We start from the raw sequence: 19,014 nt of genomic DNA, 5'->3' as shown, positions 1-19,014 counted from the left end.
TCGAGCGATCGGTTTTCTTCTTTAACTATGTCCTTAACTCTATTTCAGTGAAAGAGAAGACAGTTCCCAGATCCAAACAAAGCGTTTATAAAATTCAAAACCACACAAATAAATATGTTGCAATAATTTATTACGAATGTAAAAAAAAAAAAATCAGCTCAATAAAACACCCATTACTGTGATAACCGTCTTTTGTCCGCCTTTTTCAATTGGCATGCGATTCAATACATTACTTACACAAAACGCACACATGCACACGCCTCTTTCTCAAAAGACACCACACAATTCATGCTAACTCGAGCCGCAATTTATTTGCTCGCGCAGCAGGAATGGTGGCCATGGGTTGCGCCTTCTACGTCCCACCAACGCCACATGACACCACAACAGCAATGAGCTACAATACAAGTAACAACAACATTGCCAATAAACAGCAGTGTTTTGCTTAGGTGCAACACGATCGACAACAAAAGCAACACCACAATCCACAGACACACACACGCGCGAGAGTTTGTCGTCGAGTTAAAATGCAACGTTAGCAGCATGCGTCGCAAAATAGCCGCGTGCCAATCGCGTGTGCTAAGTGTGCGCTCGCTCCTCACACGCCTGCCAGTCGAGACGTCCAAGAGGCGCAGTGCCAATAGCTCGCACACTCGCTGTTGTTCAACGATCGAAGTTAACAGCCAGTTTGGAAGTGTGTGCACTCGGCTACTACGTCGCAATTAATCTTAACTAACGCTTACAGGTTTGGCCAAGTCGCTTCGGGTAAGGTGCCAACGGTTTGAGCTGATACAGCTGGAAGCATTTGTTTGTATGATTGTGCTATTTAGTTGCCTTGCTTAGTGGCGACAGTTGAGTTGGCTTTAGCTTGGCACTCGGCGCAAACTCATAAATGGTATAGCGAACTCCTTATTTGCGAATTACTTTACTGCTGCACGAACTTGTATTCGTCCACATACGATGTGTATTACATATAACATAATTATCAGCAGCTTAACAAAACTGTGGACAACACATTACCAGACGGCTGAACGCGTCATAAGCTTGGATCTAAGTATTATTGGGTTATGTGATGAATCATGGTAAGTCAAGGTTGCTTATAAAAATCCAGTTGTTGTCCTCTTACCGATTTTTTGTATTTTTTGTGAAGACTATCTTAGTGAGAGTGGTTTTTCTTGTTATTCAGAAAGATTCGGCCACAATCTTAAACAAAGTCGGACTACCGTACGTTAGGTAGTTTATATCAAAACAAAGTTAAAGTAGTTTATATTATAACAAAAAACCGAATCACACTTCTTTTAATATTAGTTGCTAAGAAATTCTTATTTTGCATATTATAAAAACTCCGACGATAACTTCAGCGAAAGCGACTGAAGGAGTGTTCAAGAAAGCGATAATCTGATATCAGAATGATAAATGAATTCAAACGATCCAGCTCTTTGGTTTCTGCATGTGCCAAGACGTACTACCAGATTGGGTAATGAATCCGAATGTTCCAACTCTCAAGTTTTGGCACGCAGTTCCAGCAGCTATTGTCAGATTCGGAAATGGAATGACAAATTGTGGAGGCACTTTGCTTGACTTAAGACTTTATTAAGCTTCACATGGTATTAAGGCCCACAGTGTACTTCAATATCAGTTAAAAGGTATATATCCAACGCACATAAGACTGTAACGGCGCGCTCTGGTTTATCCCGCCTTTAAAGAGTTTTCCACGCTACCCAGGCATCGGTATAAAAAGACCGTCAGCAACTTCGGCTTAAACACACGGTTCAGTTTCTTTGCAAACAAAAACAACATTGCTTCAGTGACTGCTTGCTCATGCATTATTTATTTTGTGGTGCGACGTCATGCGCGAGACCAAGTAAGCAAAGCTTAACCCGGCGCAACCCAAGCAATACCTCACTCAAAGTATTCCAATCATACGCTTTAGCACTTTCTCACGGTTTGATTTGGTGTCGTGCCACGCTGCGCCACGCCACGCCACACATTTGGCAACCGCAACGCCAACGGCAACAACAGCAATTGCAACAGTAATAAGAGTCGCATGGCAAGCAGAGCCAACATTGCCAGCATGCAGTAAGCGACAAGTGCACAACCAGCAACAACAATAACAACAGTTACGATCATCATTATCATAAGTAGCAGCAACGTAGCTACAGTCAACAACAACAATGGGCGTTTAAGTGGTGGCGCATACGTAATCAGGCGTTAAGTTGTTGCGACGCCGTCAACAAAAAAGCTGTTTCAACGCCGAACTTTGTATAGCAGTATTTTTATACCCTAAACAGGGTATATTACGTTTGACGTTTGTCAAGAATTTTGTAACACCAAGAAGAAAACGTCGAAGAGCCTATTAAGTGTATATATAAATAATCGTAACAAGCTCAGTCGTTGTAGCAATATCCGTCCGTCTATTTGTATAAATGCGAACTTGTCTCTCAGCTTTTGAGTTATCAAAGAAATTTTGCACACGTCCTATTCTCCTAAAGAATCTGATCATTTTTCGGAACCGCTGATATCGGACCACTATAGCTTATAGCTGCCATAAAAATTCACAGTTTTATTTGGCAATATATCTTCACAAACCACTATAGCAAAACAGACCGATCAAAATCAAGTCGTTGCATGGGAAACTATTTTATTTGGCATAGATTATTGTCCAAGACAACGCTACAATCTCTAAAAATACTAATCACATCAGACCACTACAGAGTATACGTTTTCAGATTTAGTTATTTATTTACATAGTTCCTAAAAGCAAATGCACCTGTGTAGGGTATTACAGCAGCCGAATTGAACTTTTTTCCTTTTTTTGATGTTGCCATTCATTTCTTCAGTTCGCGTTTCTTTCGCATTGTAATGCCGCGGCAGCCAGTTTATGACCTCTTTGCTGGCGTCGCTGACATTAGGCAAGCGCTTTGTGACACTTTGCAATGTTGGCCACACAACACACGCTAATGACCGTTTAATTTGGCTCAACACCGCCATCGCCACCACCGGTCTCTGCATCGTCGCTATGACACTGACCTCTAGCCGGCCACTGGTTTGTACTCACTGGTTTACTAAGTTTATGATTATTATTGTTTCATTTTTTTATGTTGGCTCACGAAGCGTGTTAAACGAATTGTCAAGCGGAAATCATGTTTTACTACAAAAACTTGTAATTTTCGTAATTTTTCAGTCTTGTGATCGAATGTTAATTGAAGGTCTTTTACCATGCTCCAGTTGCGGCGGTCTAAGCGTGGGAACTCATAAGCTTTTGAAAGTTTGCGCTTAATAGATCTGTTATGAGGATGTTTAATAATATTAGTAATGAGTATCTGCCGTAATGTGTTTGTTAGGTACGTAATTAGCAGTTCGCGAGATACCACCAAAAATCAAAATTATAGTGAAAGTTTTTCTGCCGCCAGAGCGATCCCCTTTTCCGTTTATCAGAAAACGTGAAAAACTATGCCATAAATCACTTCTATTGTAGGAGAAAAAAATGTCTTCAAATAATTTTGATCAGTGTTGGTGCAAATAATTTCTTCAAATAATTTTGCTCAATGCTGTCGAGTTTTCAGTATAAAAATCCGGGTATGGCCCGACTATCATTTAAAGCGAAAAATTGCTAGGAATCATGGTGGCTCTCAAACAGTTCATGCGTATACACGTATATTGTGGGACTTAAGGGTCATTCGTAAAACTATTTGTTGCTCCAACAAAAGAAATATTTAACTCGTTTTACGCATTTTAGTGTTAATGGTGATAAGGTCATTCTAATTGGTTTCGTGAAACATGAACACAATGCGTGTAAAGTTTAGCGACTCCTTAATTTCGAGAAATGGCCCCGTCAAATGGCCGCCGAGATCATGCGATTTAATGCCTCTACATTAGTTGGGGGTATGTTGAATCAAAGGCTTATGGCAATCAACCAGCAATGCCCGCTGATCTCGAATACAACATTCAGCGCACTAAAGTCGAAATTCTAGCCGCAATGCTACATCGGGTCATCGAAAATTCGCTTAAACGGGAAAACTTAATATACCCTGTTCAGTGCATAAAAAACATTTTTACCAAATTTGAGTGTTTTATTTCATTTTAACATCACGTCGTTCTTCTTGGTAGACCCTTTAAATATACTTATGTAAATTTTTAGATTTTTGTTATCACGCTTTTACCGCAAACGATTGTCAGGCTTAAGCGAATAAATGTGGTTTTAGTCAAAGTGGAATTCAAAATTAATTGTAACGTGTTAAGCGAAGTAAAACGCTTCCGATTCGCTTTCACTATTTACGAGAATATATGACAAACCCACAGTTTGAAAAATCATAAACCTATAGATATGTAGTCTGAATACCAAAAAAGTATTCAATTCGACGATTTTATTTATTGAATTCTCTAAAATACTGACTTTAAATCCAGCATTAGCGGTTTAGGAGATATTTACATTAAACCTATTAGGGGCGAAACCACGCCCACTTTAACTCAAATTTTAACTGCAGATGCCCCTCCCTACTGTGATCCTGTATACCAAATAAGAGTCTTGTACCTTGTTGTGGAGCTAAGTTATGGCAATTTATTTGTTTTTGAATAATGGCTTTTTGTGGGCGTGGCAGTGGTCCGATTACGCCCATCTGCAATACCAACCGTCTCACGGTACCAAAAAACATGTCTACCATAAAGATATCTCAATTTTTACTCAAGTTAGAGCTTGCACGGACGGACGGACAGACAGTCACCCGGATTTCAACCCGTCTCTTCATCCTGATCATTTTTATATGTATATATAACCCTATATCTAACTCGATTAGTTTTAGGTGATACAAACAACCGTTAGGTGAACAAAACTATTATACTCTGTAGCAACAGGTTGCGAGAGTATAAAAATAAATACATTTCAAACGCACTGAAAGAGTGATATGCTATTCGTTGAAGAAAAAACGCTTCGAAATAGACCTGCACAATTCTTAAGACAACAGTCTGTGGTTTATAATACTGATACCATGAAAATTTAAATAAATATTATACTTAAAATACCAATGAAGAACTAGAATTAGCTTATCAGCTTACAGAAAACCGAATGGGTTTCTTTGTTAGCGACAATTTATTGATATGACACCAAAACCATGGAGACCGGCGCAAAAAATACCAAGACTGTGTTTATGTATGTTGTCATTTTTGTATACTGCCCTCAAGGTCCCCTAACAAGAATTTACGATACGCTGTGGCGAGTGTGGTGAGCGATGGCTCCTCGTAAACGGCAGGGTTTTTTTTTCTATTTTTACCCAGAAAATTGTAGGTATGTTTGTATTTACTTAAAACTAAATCCGTTATATTTACATACAAAACCGAGCAGGCAGGTTAGTTCGATATATACGAGATTTTTTGATTTAAATCTTCGTTTTATTGATTAAAAGCGCTCAGAGCTATCCCATAAGATGTACTTATATGTAACTTTTATAACAGCGGTGAAAACACGAAAAATCTTCAAAGGATTTTGTAGGTCGTTCGAAGATGGTTTATAGTATTACATAAAGTATCCACTATTTCCTAGGGCGACACTCAGGCTCACCCCCCAAATAAGAAGAGAAGTATTGAGACCGGATTTAGTCAAGCTCGCCGTCACAATGGTTGCTAAGCTATATTGCAGCGTCTTTGAAACGCGAACAGGAGCTGAATCCACCTCATTGGTCTTTAGCCTTCTTGCTCTATTACTAGCAACTTGTACTAAGTAGTCTTCTTAAAATATTCGCAGTCCAAATCATTATACGAACGGTTGCAGTATTGGCCATCGCTAAGGCAGCCAGTTTTCTTCGGTGTCTGAATTGATCACCCCGAGCACCGCCTCACCTTAGATCCTCGTCCAAAGTTCTGCATAATCTGTTTCGGTGCTTTTGTAAAGCCAGTTCAAGTGAAATTTTCAAGGCGACTTAATCCGAAACCCATTGATTCAGTTAAATGGCATCGTATGTATGTACGTAAGTTTAGCAAAGCGAACAAAGTAACGTCACATTCATTGGAAAATAAATTAAATGTAAACAAAAATTATTGTATATCGCAAATTTTTGGGTGACTAACAGTTATGAATATGTTTGCAGTTAAATGCTGTGCGTTCCCCCAACACATTAGGGACAGGCGACGTGTGGTTCAAAAACACAAACGAACAAATCCCACAACACTTGTCGCAGTAACAATGACTGACTGACGGCTGATGGCTTCACTTGTGTAACATTGTGCATGTTTCGTGTGTGTGTGTGTTGGTGTGCGTTGCGGCACCCCACCCCAGAAGCGGCGAATTATGTGTGTTGTACAATAAAAATAGTCCGCAAGTTTTCTGCAAAGTGCCGATGCACTGTTATATGGTGAAGCAAACTGTGGGACCCATGCGCAACCCAACCAAATAAAATAACACAAACAACAACAAAAGATGACTAAAAAATTAAATTAAAAAAAAAAATGAAACAAAACGGTCAACAGTCGGATCTCCCGTGTCCCACCATCTGCTCAACAAACCCTACAAGCCATTCACAGTTCGTCCGTTCGTCAAACGAACGCCAGTCGGTTCGACCGCCAACCAACTCAATTGATACGCTTCAACGAAATTCATGCCATCATCATCAGTCGAGCATGCCTCAGCGTAATTGCGCGACTTCAAATATACATACATACATACATATGTATTTATGTACAAACGGAGAGCTCCAGCTAAGGCGCAGCAGTGGCGCAAAATGCGGGACCCAACCGGCAGCCCAATAACTAAAGCTCAAACAAATATAAAAAGTAAAAGAAAGAAAAAGCAATAACAACAACGACGTATTATAAACCTCAAGCAACGCCAACAACAATAGCAATAAATCCAACAAATACTTAAAGCGCAAAGTAACAAAGGCAACATTTCAACAACAATCCATCGGATCGCATCGCCACAATCGTCGACGTCGTCGTCGTCGTCGTCATCGTCGCGCATCGCAACGTATCGCAATCCATCCATCCGTCCATCGTGTGGGAAACACACGACAAATCTGTTTCCCACGGTCTGGAAAAGTGTGTAGCGTACGAACAAAAAACACAATGCGATTTACGAAAGCACCAGCAATAACAGCAACAACAATAGTAGTAATAAGCAACAACAGCACGACACAAGTCAGTGGCAGCGGCAGAGAACTGTCATCATTGACAATAAGTAAGACATGCCCGCGTGGTGGGGCCAAACAACCAACCAACCAACCGAACGTCCATTGCATTGGTATTTGTACCCCTAGCAGGCAATTCCGACAACAATGTTTGTATGCATATTGTTGTTATTGATCGTGTGAGCAACACTCCAACGTGTTATGCTCTTCTGATTGGCACAAGCGGCGCGCACGATCATTACTTGCTGGCGCATCTCACGAACACTGTACCGCTCTCTTTTCACTATGTCTGGAGTTCGCGTGTGCTCATAGCTGAGCAATTTGAAATGGCAAAGTGTTGTTGGTCGTACGCTATCCGATTGGACAGGAATAAGACCATTGTTATGAAGACTCGCGTGAATAATGGCAAGTGTTGTGTTTGTTTGTGGAAATATCCCCTCACAAAAGGTTTAATAAAATTAAAACTTCTTTCTAGACTTTGTGGTTCTTCAGGTGTCCAACATATTTTATAAGAAGTTCCTTAACGAGCCTGGAGTAGTTTAGATTACTTGCTAGGATGCGACGGTTGTCGTAATCAGATTTCGAAACCCGATTCTAGACCGATCATCCATGATATACTGAAAGCACTCGGCTGCGGAAATCTTTTTATGAAGCTAATAATTCGATTCCATGCAATATTTCTTTTAAAAACTTTTTCGAAAGATCGTCTACATTATTTCATGTAATTTCTAGACAGAGGGTATTCAAAGCTTTAAATCAATTGACCGATCAATACAAGATAGTTATAGAAAATATTAATATACGTAAATTTTCCTAACTTTCGAAAACCGCTTTACTCTATACTATAACACATCATGGTTTCATATCGTAGGATTGGGAGGACATGGAGGTTCACTTGTCTTCTTCTATACTCACGGTTCGGTTTCAGTCGATCGCAAGGTCAGTTGCTGGAACAATATGTATGAAAGATGCATCTATATCATTACTGCCAGCCCAGTTTTCACCTTTTTTCAAAAACTTTGTGATCTCTTCCAGTACTTGTATTATGAAATTTTTAGGGATTCATTATGAGCAAATTGTGTTTGCCGCTTTTAACCTGCCTTTAACGAGAATCTGTAATTTAATAAGCTGGGATTTCAACTCTTTGCCTATTGTGCTCAAAAATTTTAATTTCTGCGGGATCGAAAAGTTAAAGAGAGCGATATACACCTGATTCTTATTTGCAGCTTTAGGCATATTTGTTAAATATAAACTTCTACACTTTTCAAAGCGGAAACTCCTCTTGGGTTCCACATTTGCCTACATCCAGATCCCAGTCTCAGCAGCGATTTCTAAAGCAACCTAAAAAAAGTATTTAAACTCAACGTCGCTACCAATTTTACCCATCACATTAAGAAACAACACTTTTCCGCCACACTTTGAACGCATTCCCATTCTCACTTACTCTCTCACTGGCCGACTTTGAGTATCACAAAGCCGCCACCAGTCAACACAGCCCCTGCACGGTAGTCTCATTTAGCTAGTAGTACTTGCACCACACACATACATACACACCGATAGCACACCGTGCGAACACCATTGCGATCATGCAGCGATCGTGCAACTAACCACCACAATCGGCAACCGTACGAGCTGTGTGAGCACAGAAAACCCCCTTATTGTATAAAAGTTGTGAACGGGGCAGGTTGTTGGCTCATTTTGAAACCGACACGCGAACCAGAAACAACTTATAAACGCTAAGCTTATTAGTGTCTCCCAACGGAGTTTCCAAAATCACGGATAACGAAAGAACGCGTTCGCAAGATATTTGAATAAATATATAATTTAACCAAAGCATAGTTGCAACTCGCAATACAAAACAAATAAAAACAATGGTCATGGAAATGTCCAAAACCTATCAGTACCGTAAGGTGATGAAACCACTGTTGGAACGCAAAAGACGCGCGCGCATCAACAAGTGTCTCGACGATCTCAAGGATTTGATGGTGGAGTGTCTGCAGCAGGAAGGTGAACATGTAACGCGTCTCGAGAAAGCCGACATACTCGAACTCACGGTCGAACATATGCGCAAGCTGAAACAACGCGGCAGTCTTTCGCTACAATCGCAGGCCAGCGCGCATATCGAGTCCTTTCGTTCCGGCTATGTGCATGCGGCGGATCAAATCTCACAAGTATTACTCCAACAGTGTCAAGCGGATGAGTTGGGCGGTAAAATCATGAAATTCCTCTCGACACGTCTCATCGAAATGCAACACCAATTGCTGCGCAACTCGACGGTAACGGCCATTGGCGCTGTGCCACCGACCACTGTTTGCACGAATGCCAACCTGTTGCCACTACCATTAACGCTGCAAATGCCAATGCCGTCGGCAAATTACAATTATAGTGAATGCGGGGAATCGATGGGCTCACTAGAGTCACCGACAAGCGCCAAGTCACCTATAGATTACTACAGTGCTGTTAGTGAGGCGGCGCAAAGGTCCTACGCCACTGCTGCTGCTGTGACTGCTGCAGCGACGAGCACTTGTAAGGAGCAGGATCTAATCGATGTGACAACGGTGGATAGTAGCTGTTCGACGCGCGATACTGCCTCCGTAGTGTCCGTCGATTCCTGCTCATCCGATCCGATGTGGCGTCCTTGGTGACTAGCGGCGCGCCATTAGTTAAGGCTTTAGTTGTATAATACACGCACACACACATACACGCACAATTGGAATTAAATTGTATCAACAGAATCGTCTGTCTTCCGAGGCGCACGTAGTAGACGTGGGCGGGCGCTCTGGCCCCAGAACCAATCGTCGCAACGTGTTTCGCCACACACGCTCACACATATGCAGTGCACTCTTTGCTTTACTTGTTGTCTGTGATATAATATAATATTACTTGTATGCATAAAAGTGTTTGAATGCATCATTACAAAGTTCTGCGTCATTTGCTTTATTTATGATTTAGCGCGTTCAGCAAAAATAATTTATATATTGTTTATTTTAATTAATTGTAAGCTTTATTTAAACTATAAAGGAAATAATCGAAATGAACATTAGTTTTGTAAGTTCTCAGCAATCAAAGGAAGTGAACAGGTATTCCTCTAACTGGTATCAAGCTTTAACGGCAAATGCCAAGTAAGTTACCTATGATAAAATTTAAATAAATTAAAAATGAATATCTTAAAGTCGAAATCATTATGACTTTTAATTAAATTAAAGTTAAAAACACTTTTTTTATTCGTAGCAATATGTACCCACCATATTCATACTTGTACTAGAAAAATTCCAAAATATGGTGCTTGTCCGTACTAAATCGACGACTAGTGGTACATCTCCTAGATGTTATCAAGAAATATAACAAAACAAGAAAAAACGTTAACTTCGCTTGTATCGAGCTAGAATACGCTACACAAATAAAGAAGTTTTCTTACAAGAACTTGAATGTGATCAGTCAGTTTATATGTCAGTTATATGCTATAATGATTCGATCTGGAAAATTTCTTTGAAAATTGCATCATTGTCTTAGACAATAATCCAAGCCAAATATTTTGAATATATCTCGTAAAACAAAAAAGTTTTTCAAACAAGAGCTTAATTTTTATAGTTCAGTTTATATGTCAGATATAGGTATGCTATAGCGGTCCCATAGCCGCAATTCCGACAAATAAGCAGATTTTTGGGGAAAAAAGGACGTGTGCAAATTTTCAAATCGATATCTCAGAAACGGAGATACATACTGTATATAGTATATACTATACTAGTATACATATGTATGTATGTATATATTTTTTAGGGTGTCGTTTGCTTCTGGGTTTTACAAACTTCGTGGCAAACTTTATTTAATTCTTATTCTATTTTTTACAAAACTCAAAATGTTTCATATCCGCCGTCGAAAACTTTAATAAATCCAAACATTTAACTAGCTTATTTTTTTCGAATACTATGATCACCCCAACGAAATGGTTTTGTGTCATTTTAATTATGCGGGACCTACATAAATATTTTTGGTGGTATCACATGGCACACTTCGGTAGTTTTTATATCGGTTTCTCTAATTAGTTTCAATGCTCAATCAAAGTAAATAGTGGCTAACTGCTGATGGTATGATACTGGAGATATTTTTTAGATTAAGAAATGTCTATAACGTTTTAGATGGAAAAATCTCAGCGACTCAGTATGCTCAATACCGAGTCTTGCATGCTAAACGAAAGCCAAAAATAATTACACTCATTCCCTACATTGAACTCTATATAGCGCAGAGCCTGTTAACCTATGAATCTGAATTGGTTCGCGGATTGTCATTTTAAATTGATGTTATCTTTTGACATTTCGAGTCAACTTTAGTTTTGTGAACGATACCACGAGAAAGTCCAATGATTTGCGAACCGATACTAAAAACCGTCCATACTGTCGGGGTAAACGTCGGTACACTTCTACAATATACAACTCATTCTGTAAATGAACTCAACAACCTAGAAAGAGGCTGAGCTAACTAACGACCTAAATGTGTGGGCTGCAACGCCGACTCAACTTAGATGACCGCATTTAAGTCAGGTTACTTGTAAAATTGATACTCTCAGCGGCTCCTGGCGGCGATCTAGCGTATTAGCGACATAACAATTAGACTAATTCGAACGAGGCAACAAAATTACAGGGGACCAATCAGAAACACTTAGTGTTTGTCCAGTTGAAAGACAATGAGCCGAAAAGCAACTAATACAAGTATATATACATAGGTAAAAATGTTTGTCGGTATATGGTTCATAATGCCAACTGATCTTAGTTACTGAACACGAAGAACAAGCTACCTGTGTGTGCAGCCAAAGAAATAATTACAATTATTATGGTGGCGGAAATTAACAAAAGAAATTGGAAGTGTAAGAAAAGTGGCAATCGTCGTAAACACTCTTAATTACTGAGGGGAGAAAAAAATAAATGAGCTGTAAATTACAGAGATGTAATGACAAAGTAGGCAATAATTAGTATGGTATATTTTTTTTTAATTTCAATGGGAACGTGTGAAAATATTAACAAATCAATTTAGAAATCTAATGATACATATGTACTATAAATAGAAGAAGCAAATCTCGTAGTCAAAAGTCGCTTAGAAAGTTTAAAAAGAAGTCGTAGTATAGTACCATCAAGTAAGATGTATTGAATTAGAGTCTGTATCTTCAAGCAAAAATTTTATAACCATTTATCACAGAATTTGCTTAGTTGCTGGCTGGACATGTGGTAATAAATATAATATTGAAGTTTATTCTAACATTATTTTGAGATATTTGTCTTCAAATATCAACCGAATGACCTCTTGAAGTACATATAGAGGAAATGCTTTAATCTTGGTTGTGACGAAATCGTGAAAAACTCCACTAACCAACTTGTTGCAAGGATAATAGATAACATACAAGCATATTTCATGTTAATCAATGAGTATTTAATTAATCTAAAAAGCGAAATTTATGTTTTTTGCCTTATAAGCTGTAAGGTTAGAGTTCCGCAAGCACGACAGAATTTTGTTCGATGAAATTACGTACTGTGATCGTCAGCTTGCTCTTTGAAGTTACGCTAGAATTTATCTTATGGTTTCTCCAGAATGTACGGGTCCGTAATTAAAATTCATAAACAGTTGATTGTCTTCAATAAACTAAAAAGAACTCAATAAACAATCATGATAAGTTTGTAATAAGTGCTTGATTGGTTGGTGCAGGAAAGTCAGACCGCAAGCGGCCGCATGTGTGTCATCATTTGGTCCATTGTGCTTCTGGGTAGTAAAAAAAATTAAGTCTCATCCAGCAACTCAGTGGATTTGGCACTTTCTGTTATGGCTTGGCACCTTCTGTTATGTCCACAATTTCGGCCTGAAAGAGTGAATTGTAGCTATTTAGTTTGAAGCTATCTTCTGCGTGTGGATTACAACAAAGGAAGCCCGCTGCTGTTTCTATTTCACCCTTTGAATCGTCGGTGAATATGTAGAGGTCGCTATTGGAACTGTCGATCACAGAACCGTTAGTCCAGTCTTCTCTACTGGGAAGTGAACACGTTGCGTTTAATTTTCATGGTTTCCTTATCTCGATCGCATTGTAATTCTAGCTCGAATTCATTAACAAGGCCGAATATGAACCATGCCCGTAATGACGCCGAGTCTGGCTCAAATAAAATCGTGAGCCAGCTAGCCATAAGCCATTGGAAATTTCATTTGATTTTTATATTCTTTTTTTTTTAATTTTATTTAGATAAGATTTTGATAAAGAATGTTTTTTTCTTCATCATATTAAAGAAAATAAAAATTTCGAAAAGAAATATTTTATCTAGTATTAAAATTTTAACGGCACGATTTGATAATTGAATTTTAAACGAAAGGGAAAGTAGAATACAAAAACAAAACCAACTAAAGGGTAGGAAATCCGCAACCAAACCCCATAAAGATAAGAGTATTTAGTTTTTTTTCCATTGTTATATTCTATAATTATTTTTTTTGTATAAATATTTGTAAACAATAATTTCTTAACCCTCTTCATTATATATGTGTATATGTAAGTACTTTCAAAAATATCACAAACAATTAAAGCTTTGCGTTTCTCAGCATGGTCCACTGTGTGTGTGTAGTGGACCTGGAAGACCTCAATGTGCGCTGTATCACACTTGCTCGCTCTCTCAACTCATCACCCACATGCGCTTAGGATTGTGCCCAACGATCTTGCATTTGTGTGGTGGCGATCTGATTGCTGGTGCAGCAGTACAATGGTTCGATAAGATCATTATCGGCTGGCAAATCAGTATTGGCGGTCCAGAAAAATGTGCCGTGAGCAATGCGAAAGAAATGTACGGGCACTGTAGTGATATCGGCAAATTCGTAATCTTCCAAATCGCAAGAGGCGGCCAAACGTTCATTGGCATCATTCTCACAGGATTCGAGAGAAATGCACTCAACTACGGACTCCAGATCGGCATTGCGTGAATTCTCCAGCGATTCAAGTGATTCCAATGAGTTGGCTTTCTTGATATTGGCGAAATTGTCCAACAATTCTTGTTGTTGCTTTTGTTTTTGTTGTTGTGTTTTGAAGAGTTGCCTAAGCAAACGCTTAATGCTATAGCTGCCCTTCTTGTGTTGCTTCTCTGCGGTCATGTTGACGTTGTTCTCATATTCGGCGGTGTACATTTTATCTTGTCGTTTTGTTTTACGGTTATTGTACGAAGTAGAAAATATTCTCAAAGAATTCCTTCTAAAGTAGAGCTGTATATTACTTGCTGCTGTTGCTCTGCACTGTACGAATGCTATCGCTTGAATGATGTTGAGTCCTGTCGCTAGCGCGCCTTTTATACAAAATCGCTCGGCGCATGCGTACAACAACAAGTACATGTGGAAAGGTAGAGCAGGTCAGAGTAGAGAGCAGTAAAGTGAGTCGCACACAAAATTCCAATAGTACGCATAAACAAGTCGCTTTCAGAGTGTGGGAATGTCAGCAGGATCTGTGTGCGCAGACAAAAGGAGCTGTAAAATCCGTACATAAAAAATGGCAGGTGCGTTTTCGACTTGCCACAGATGAGCGACGAACTGTGCTGTGCTGGTGTGTGAGATTTAACCTGCAGCCGGTGGTGAGAGCGAGAGCGCAGCTGGCAGCCGCGCTCACTCACACCTGCGCGTTGGCATGGTGGTTGCTAATTGTGATGAGGAGGTGGATGCGAAGGAATTGTAGGGAATTGGAGATGCAGCAGACAGACAATGCGACAATGCGCGTAGTTATATATAAGCCATAAGGATAATGGGCATGAAAGTAATTCATTTCATTTAATTTCATGTCGGAGTCTGCTTATCCTGGCACTGGGATCGTGTGAAACTCGTGTACGGTCATGTTCCCACACTTTTGAATGCAAGCCGTGTTTTTGCAAGCAGATCCTTTTGCTACTTGCCTTAAGGATCAAGCATTTTTTTTGCTTTTTTTCTTCGGTTTTTGTTGTTGTTAGTGATTTTTTTCCTTTAATTTCAGTTTCTGTAATACAATTTCGTGCATTGTTGTTGTAGTTTTTTTTATATTTGTATGTTTTTTGTTTGAGGCAAACACTTGGACCATTTAATGATCGCTTTTGGTTTTCGTTGTTGGTTGTGCTTGTTGTTGGAGCTGCCCAAGTGTACTGCTATCTTATACATATATAGTTAATGCCATAAAATGTTGTATGCAAAACAACAGCAGGTTTTTTTTGTGATTTTTTTTTCATATAGTAAATCATGCATAAACTTTGTATGAGCACGCACAGAAATTTTATCGAACACGTGTGCATTTTTCTTAAGGATCCTCAGGGACTGACGCTCTCCATATTGTAGTAAATTGGTGTATAGGAAAAAGTCTATACAGAAAAACGATCGTGGGAGAATATTTTCGATTTTCAACGCTTCAATGGCAAGGCAAATACAATTTATTGCTGTATTAAAGGGAAGCACAAGAAAGAAAGACGAAGAAACAGCTTCAAGAAAAAAGTTTTAAATAACACAAATACGGCTTACACAGCAAAAGTGGCACATAAAGGAGTTGTGTAGGTAAAAAGGAAAAAAAATTGTTTTTTATAATATTTGAAAAAAATAAAATAAAATAAAAATAAATTGAAACGAAAATAATTTTAAGCACATTTGTTACGATCAACAATACTGCATTCACTCATTGTTGCTGCTGTTGTTGTGCTCTGCTCTGCGCCTTAATCGGCTGTTCGTAAGGATATTTGCGTCTACTGCGTGTAATTTAATAGTGTTGCATGCCTCATGTCGCAGCAATCAATTTTCTTCAGTGTTAGAGTTTGCTGGCTCTGTTGCTTACTGCTGATCCTTTGTGATCGTGGGAAGCAATTCGACAGTGTTTTGTTGGCATTTTAAGTAATAAAATGTATGTCTATCAGGTTTTTTGTTTTTTTGTATGCCACAAGGACTATCTGCTACATCAGCATATATTTTTTAAAATTTAATGTCAATACCATAGCATTGTTGGTGTAAATTAACACAACACTTTATATAAAATCAAACAAAAAAGGAACTGTTGTGCCACAATTATGTGTGATGGGCGGTGATCAACGAGCGTTCAACATTTTTGTTGCACTTTTTATTTCAATTTTTTTTTTTGTTTCAGTTTTTTTTACTACTTCCACTAACGACCTGTGACTACTTGTTTTCGAAGCGGGCGCTATTTACTCATACTTTTTGATATTAGCTGCTGGATGTGTTAAGAAGTGAGTTTGTGGTGTGTTGAGGTCCCTCGTGCGCGTGTTGGCTGCGCGCCAATCTCAAGCTTCTGGTTATTGCTTGTTAACTGGTGTGTTGTTGCTGTTGTTATTATTGATCTTTAGCTCTTTACTGCGACACTGTTGAATGTCCTTTTTGATGCGATGCCTAATTTTGTGGGCATTCAGCTCTGAAGCAGTTGTGGCTGTGTGTATGTGTGGGTTGCTGCTAAGCGTATGTGGCAAGACGGCGCATGTGGGCCACGCGTTGTTCACAGGTTTGTGGCAGCGAAGTTGGAATCTCGTTTATGTAAGAAATATTTTCACATATGGTACGTTTTTATATTATGGAAGCTGAGCGTTTGGCGCACTGCTAGTTGATTTTGACTTAACATATGATATACCCGAAGTAAATGATGATGTGTTAATCAAGTTTTGAGTATCTCAATTAGCTCAGTCATTCAAGTGGGAAACTTTTTGCTCATTTGCTCATCTACCTCGATATCGCAAAGCAGGACTTAAAGTCAAAAGAGCAATACTTATGGAAGCGACCCAAACGCTAATCAAAGATGTATTCCACCAAGTTTACGGCGATTTTGTTTCTCTATTATTATAAAGACGAAATTCTTTGCCATGGTGAACAGTTAAGAGCTCGTTCCCAAAACGATAAATGGATTTCGGATATAAATATATCCAGCAATGGTTGAAGACTACATCCGAATTCTTCAATATTATTTTTCGCAGAGAAAAAGGTCAGATATTCCACTTGAATATCCTCAATCCTTTAAACCACCAAAACCATGGTAATTTTTTGGCGGCTTGCTTGTGTATTTCATTGGTATTGAATTGTGTATTCATTGGTGTCGAATTCCACTTTTATACCACATGAATTTCAAATCTGCTGTGCAGACTGCCGGAGCAGGAAAATTTCTCGATACACGACTACTGCTTAGAGACTTTCCAATCTTAACATTTCGAAAATATTAAAATCAACTCTTACTCCAGGTCGTCGAGATCTTAACTATTGTACTAAACTTCCCGTTTGTGTTTATAACTTAGCTTAGGAGCTAAGTAGGAACTACCGTCCTAGGGTGACTAAACATATGTAGTAGTAGTAGATTTCCTCGAAGTCAGTGGACGATACCTATAAAGTATAGATTTTTAATATGAATGGTTATTTTATGACACAAAAACCCGCTATGTCGCTAGGCACTTAGGATTTATGATGAATTCAGTGCAACCCAAAACGTTTCTGAGACTACTTTACTAAGACGAATTTGCAGAGTCCTACCCAGTATCGCAACGATATAAAAACTATATATCAAAGCTATGGAAAAATCAGAGAAAACACTCGTTCTATTATCCTAACTCTAACCACCACCCTACCCTCCCAAATTTGGTAATATCGTGCTCGATTGAACGACGAGCTTTACGAACGAGCTTTCGTCACGGACGAATGAAAATAGTCATTCAATCAATAATAATAATGTTGAAGGGGTAAAGCCTATAACTTTTTGAATTAAGTTAGAGCTTCGAAACTCATACCGTAGTAACATTTTCATCATCTTATACAAAATCCTTCAGCGAGAATTAGACTCAGTTTTAGCAGATGATAAAAAGTACGGTATATAAAAATCAACAATATTCGATCTTTAAATATTGCCAACTTTTTGGCAGACACTGGCAGTCTTGCCTTTAGTAATTGCTGTCTGAGTGATATTTGAGTATATGGCACAGTAATTAGAGTATAAACTCACAAACGTGATGAGTCATACGTATGTCCTTAAGGACAGCTGTGTTGGTGGGAGAACTGATAATAACTGACTGAGAACACGAGGAGAAAAGGACATATCCTTAAGTGGCACATTCTCGCCACTTTGTCGCGACTTAATATAGAATTTTATTAATTTTGCAGACATAAGTAATTAACGTATTGAAGTACTTGTAGCTTGAGGTATACTTAAGTTGAGCACATTAGCGGAAAATGAAAAGGAAATGATAAAAGAGTAAGTATCGTAAATATAACTAAAATATTGCGAGTACCAAACCGATGAGGTTAATTAGAATATAAGTGTCATATATATTATTGGTGTATCAAAAAATAAATTCGAATAGCGAAGAAGTAATTTACATAAATATATTCCAAATGCATTTATATCGAAAAAGCTACTTGAATTAACAAACATCTTTTCGCCGAAAAACCAAACAAAGCCAATCCAAAGATGAGTACAAAGAGACAAAAAGAAATTTTTCTTAAAAATAAAAATTAAATGTGTTACAAAACAAAAATATTTACATTCTCCCGTAGAATTGCAAAAATGAAGCTGATAACTGCAGACATGCTTCTATTTTGTGGCAAACCTTAATTAAAAAATCAAGCCGTAACCTCAATTACAATTGAAAGGCGACGGCGTCGCGTATAATCAGCGCATTTGGCTGTGGTGACTTACAAGACCCTGATAACATGGCATAAACAGGCCAATAAGCATGCGTAGTACAAATCACAATTACTGCCGGCGAGGAAACTCGTCTAGACACGTGACACAAGGCAAGTGCCTGTGATAGCACAGACGACAATTGGCTGCATGTGGTCACAAGCGTAATTGTCGGACCCGTCTTTACGGTATTTGTGGGCGACGAAGAGTTATTATTATTGCAGAAAAAAGTGTAGTAAGTCGGTGAATTGACTAATTTCGAGCGAG

General features: G+C 38.7%; 3 protein-coding genes and 1 long non-coding RNA gene across 4 annotated transcripts in view; 2 read left to right on the top strand and 2 right to left on the bottom strand.

Moving 5' to 3' along the window:
* LOC118682958 (uncharacterized) overlaps positions 1-19,014 on the bottom strand; it is a 148,480-nt gene that overhangs the window by 98,419 nt on the left and 31,047 nt on the right. The gene's annotated exons all lie outside the window — the stretch shown is intronic.
* LOC106614337 (enhancer of split m5 protein) overlaps positions 1-19,014 on the top strand; it is a 49,770-nt gene that overhangs the window by 18,992 nt on the left and 11,764 nt on the right. The gene's annotated exons all lie outside the window — the stretch shown is intronic.
* On the top strand, positions 8,770-10,294 carry E(spl)m3-HLH (Enhancer of split m3, helix-loop-helix). Its single transcript, XM_014230024.3, has one exon. It carries the CDS (start codon positions 8,987-8,989, stop codon positions 9,758-9,760), a length of 774 nt encoding a protein of 257 aa, XP_014085499.1. The 5' UTR covers positions 8,770-8,986; the 3' UTR covers positions 9,761-10,294.
* On the bottom strand, positions 13,558-14,380 carry E(spl)m4-BFM (Enhancer of split m4, Bearded family member). Its single transcript, XM_014230037.3, has one exon. It carries the CDS (start codon positions 14,262-14,264, stop codon positions 13,782-13,784), a length of 483 nt encoding a protein of 160 aa, XP_014085512.2. The 5' UTR covers positions 14,265-14,380; the 3' UTR covers positions 13,558-13,781.

This window comes from Bactrocera oleae, chromosome 2 (assembly GCF_042242935.1).
Source record: "Bactrocera oleae isolate idBacOlea1 chromosome 2, idBacOlea1, whole genome shotgun sequence".
NCBI lineage: Eukaryota > Metazoa > Arthropoda > Insecta > Diptera > Tephritidae > Bactrocera > Bactrocera oleae.
The sequence above is the reverse complement of the archived record's forward strand: the minus strand, read 5'-3'. Positions and strand labels throughout refer to the sequence as shown.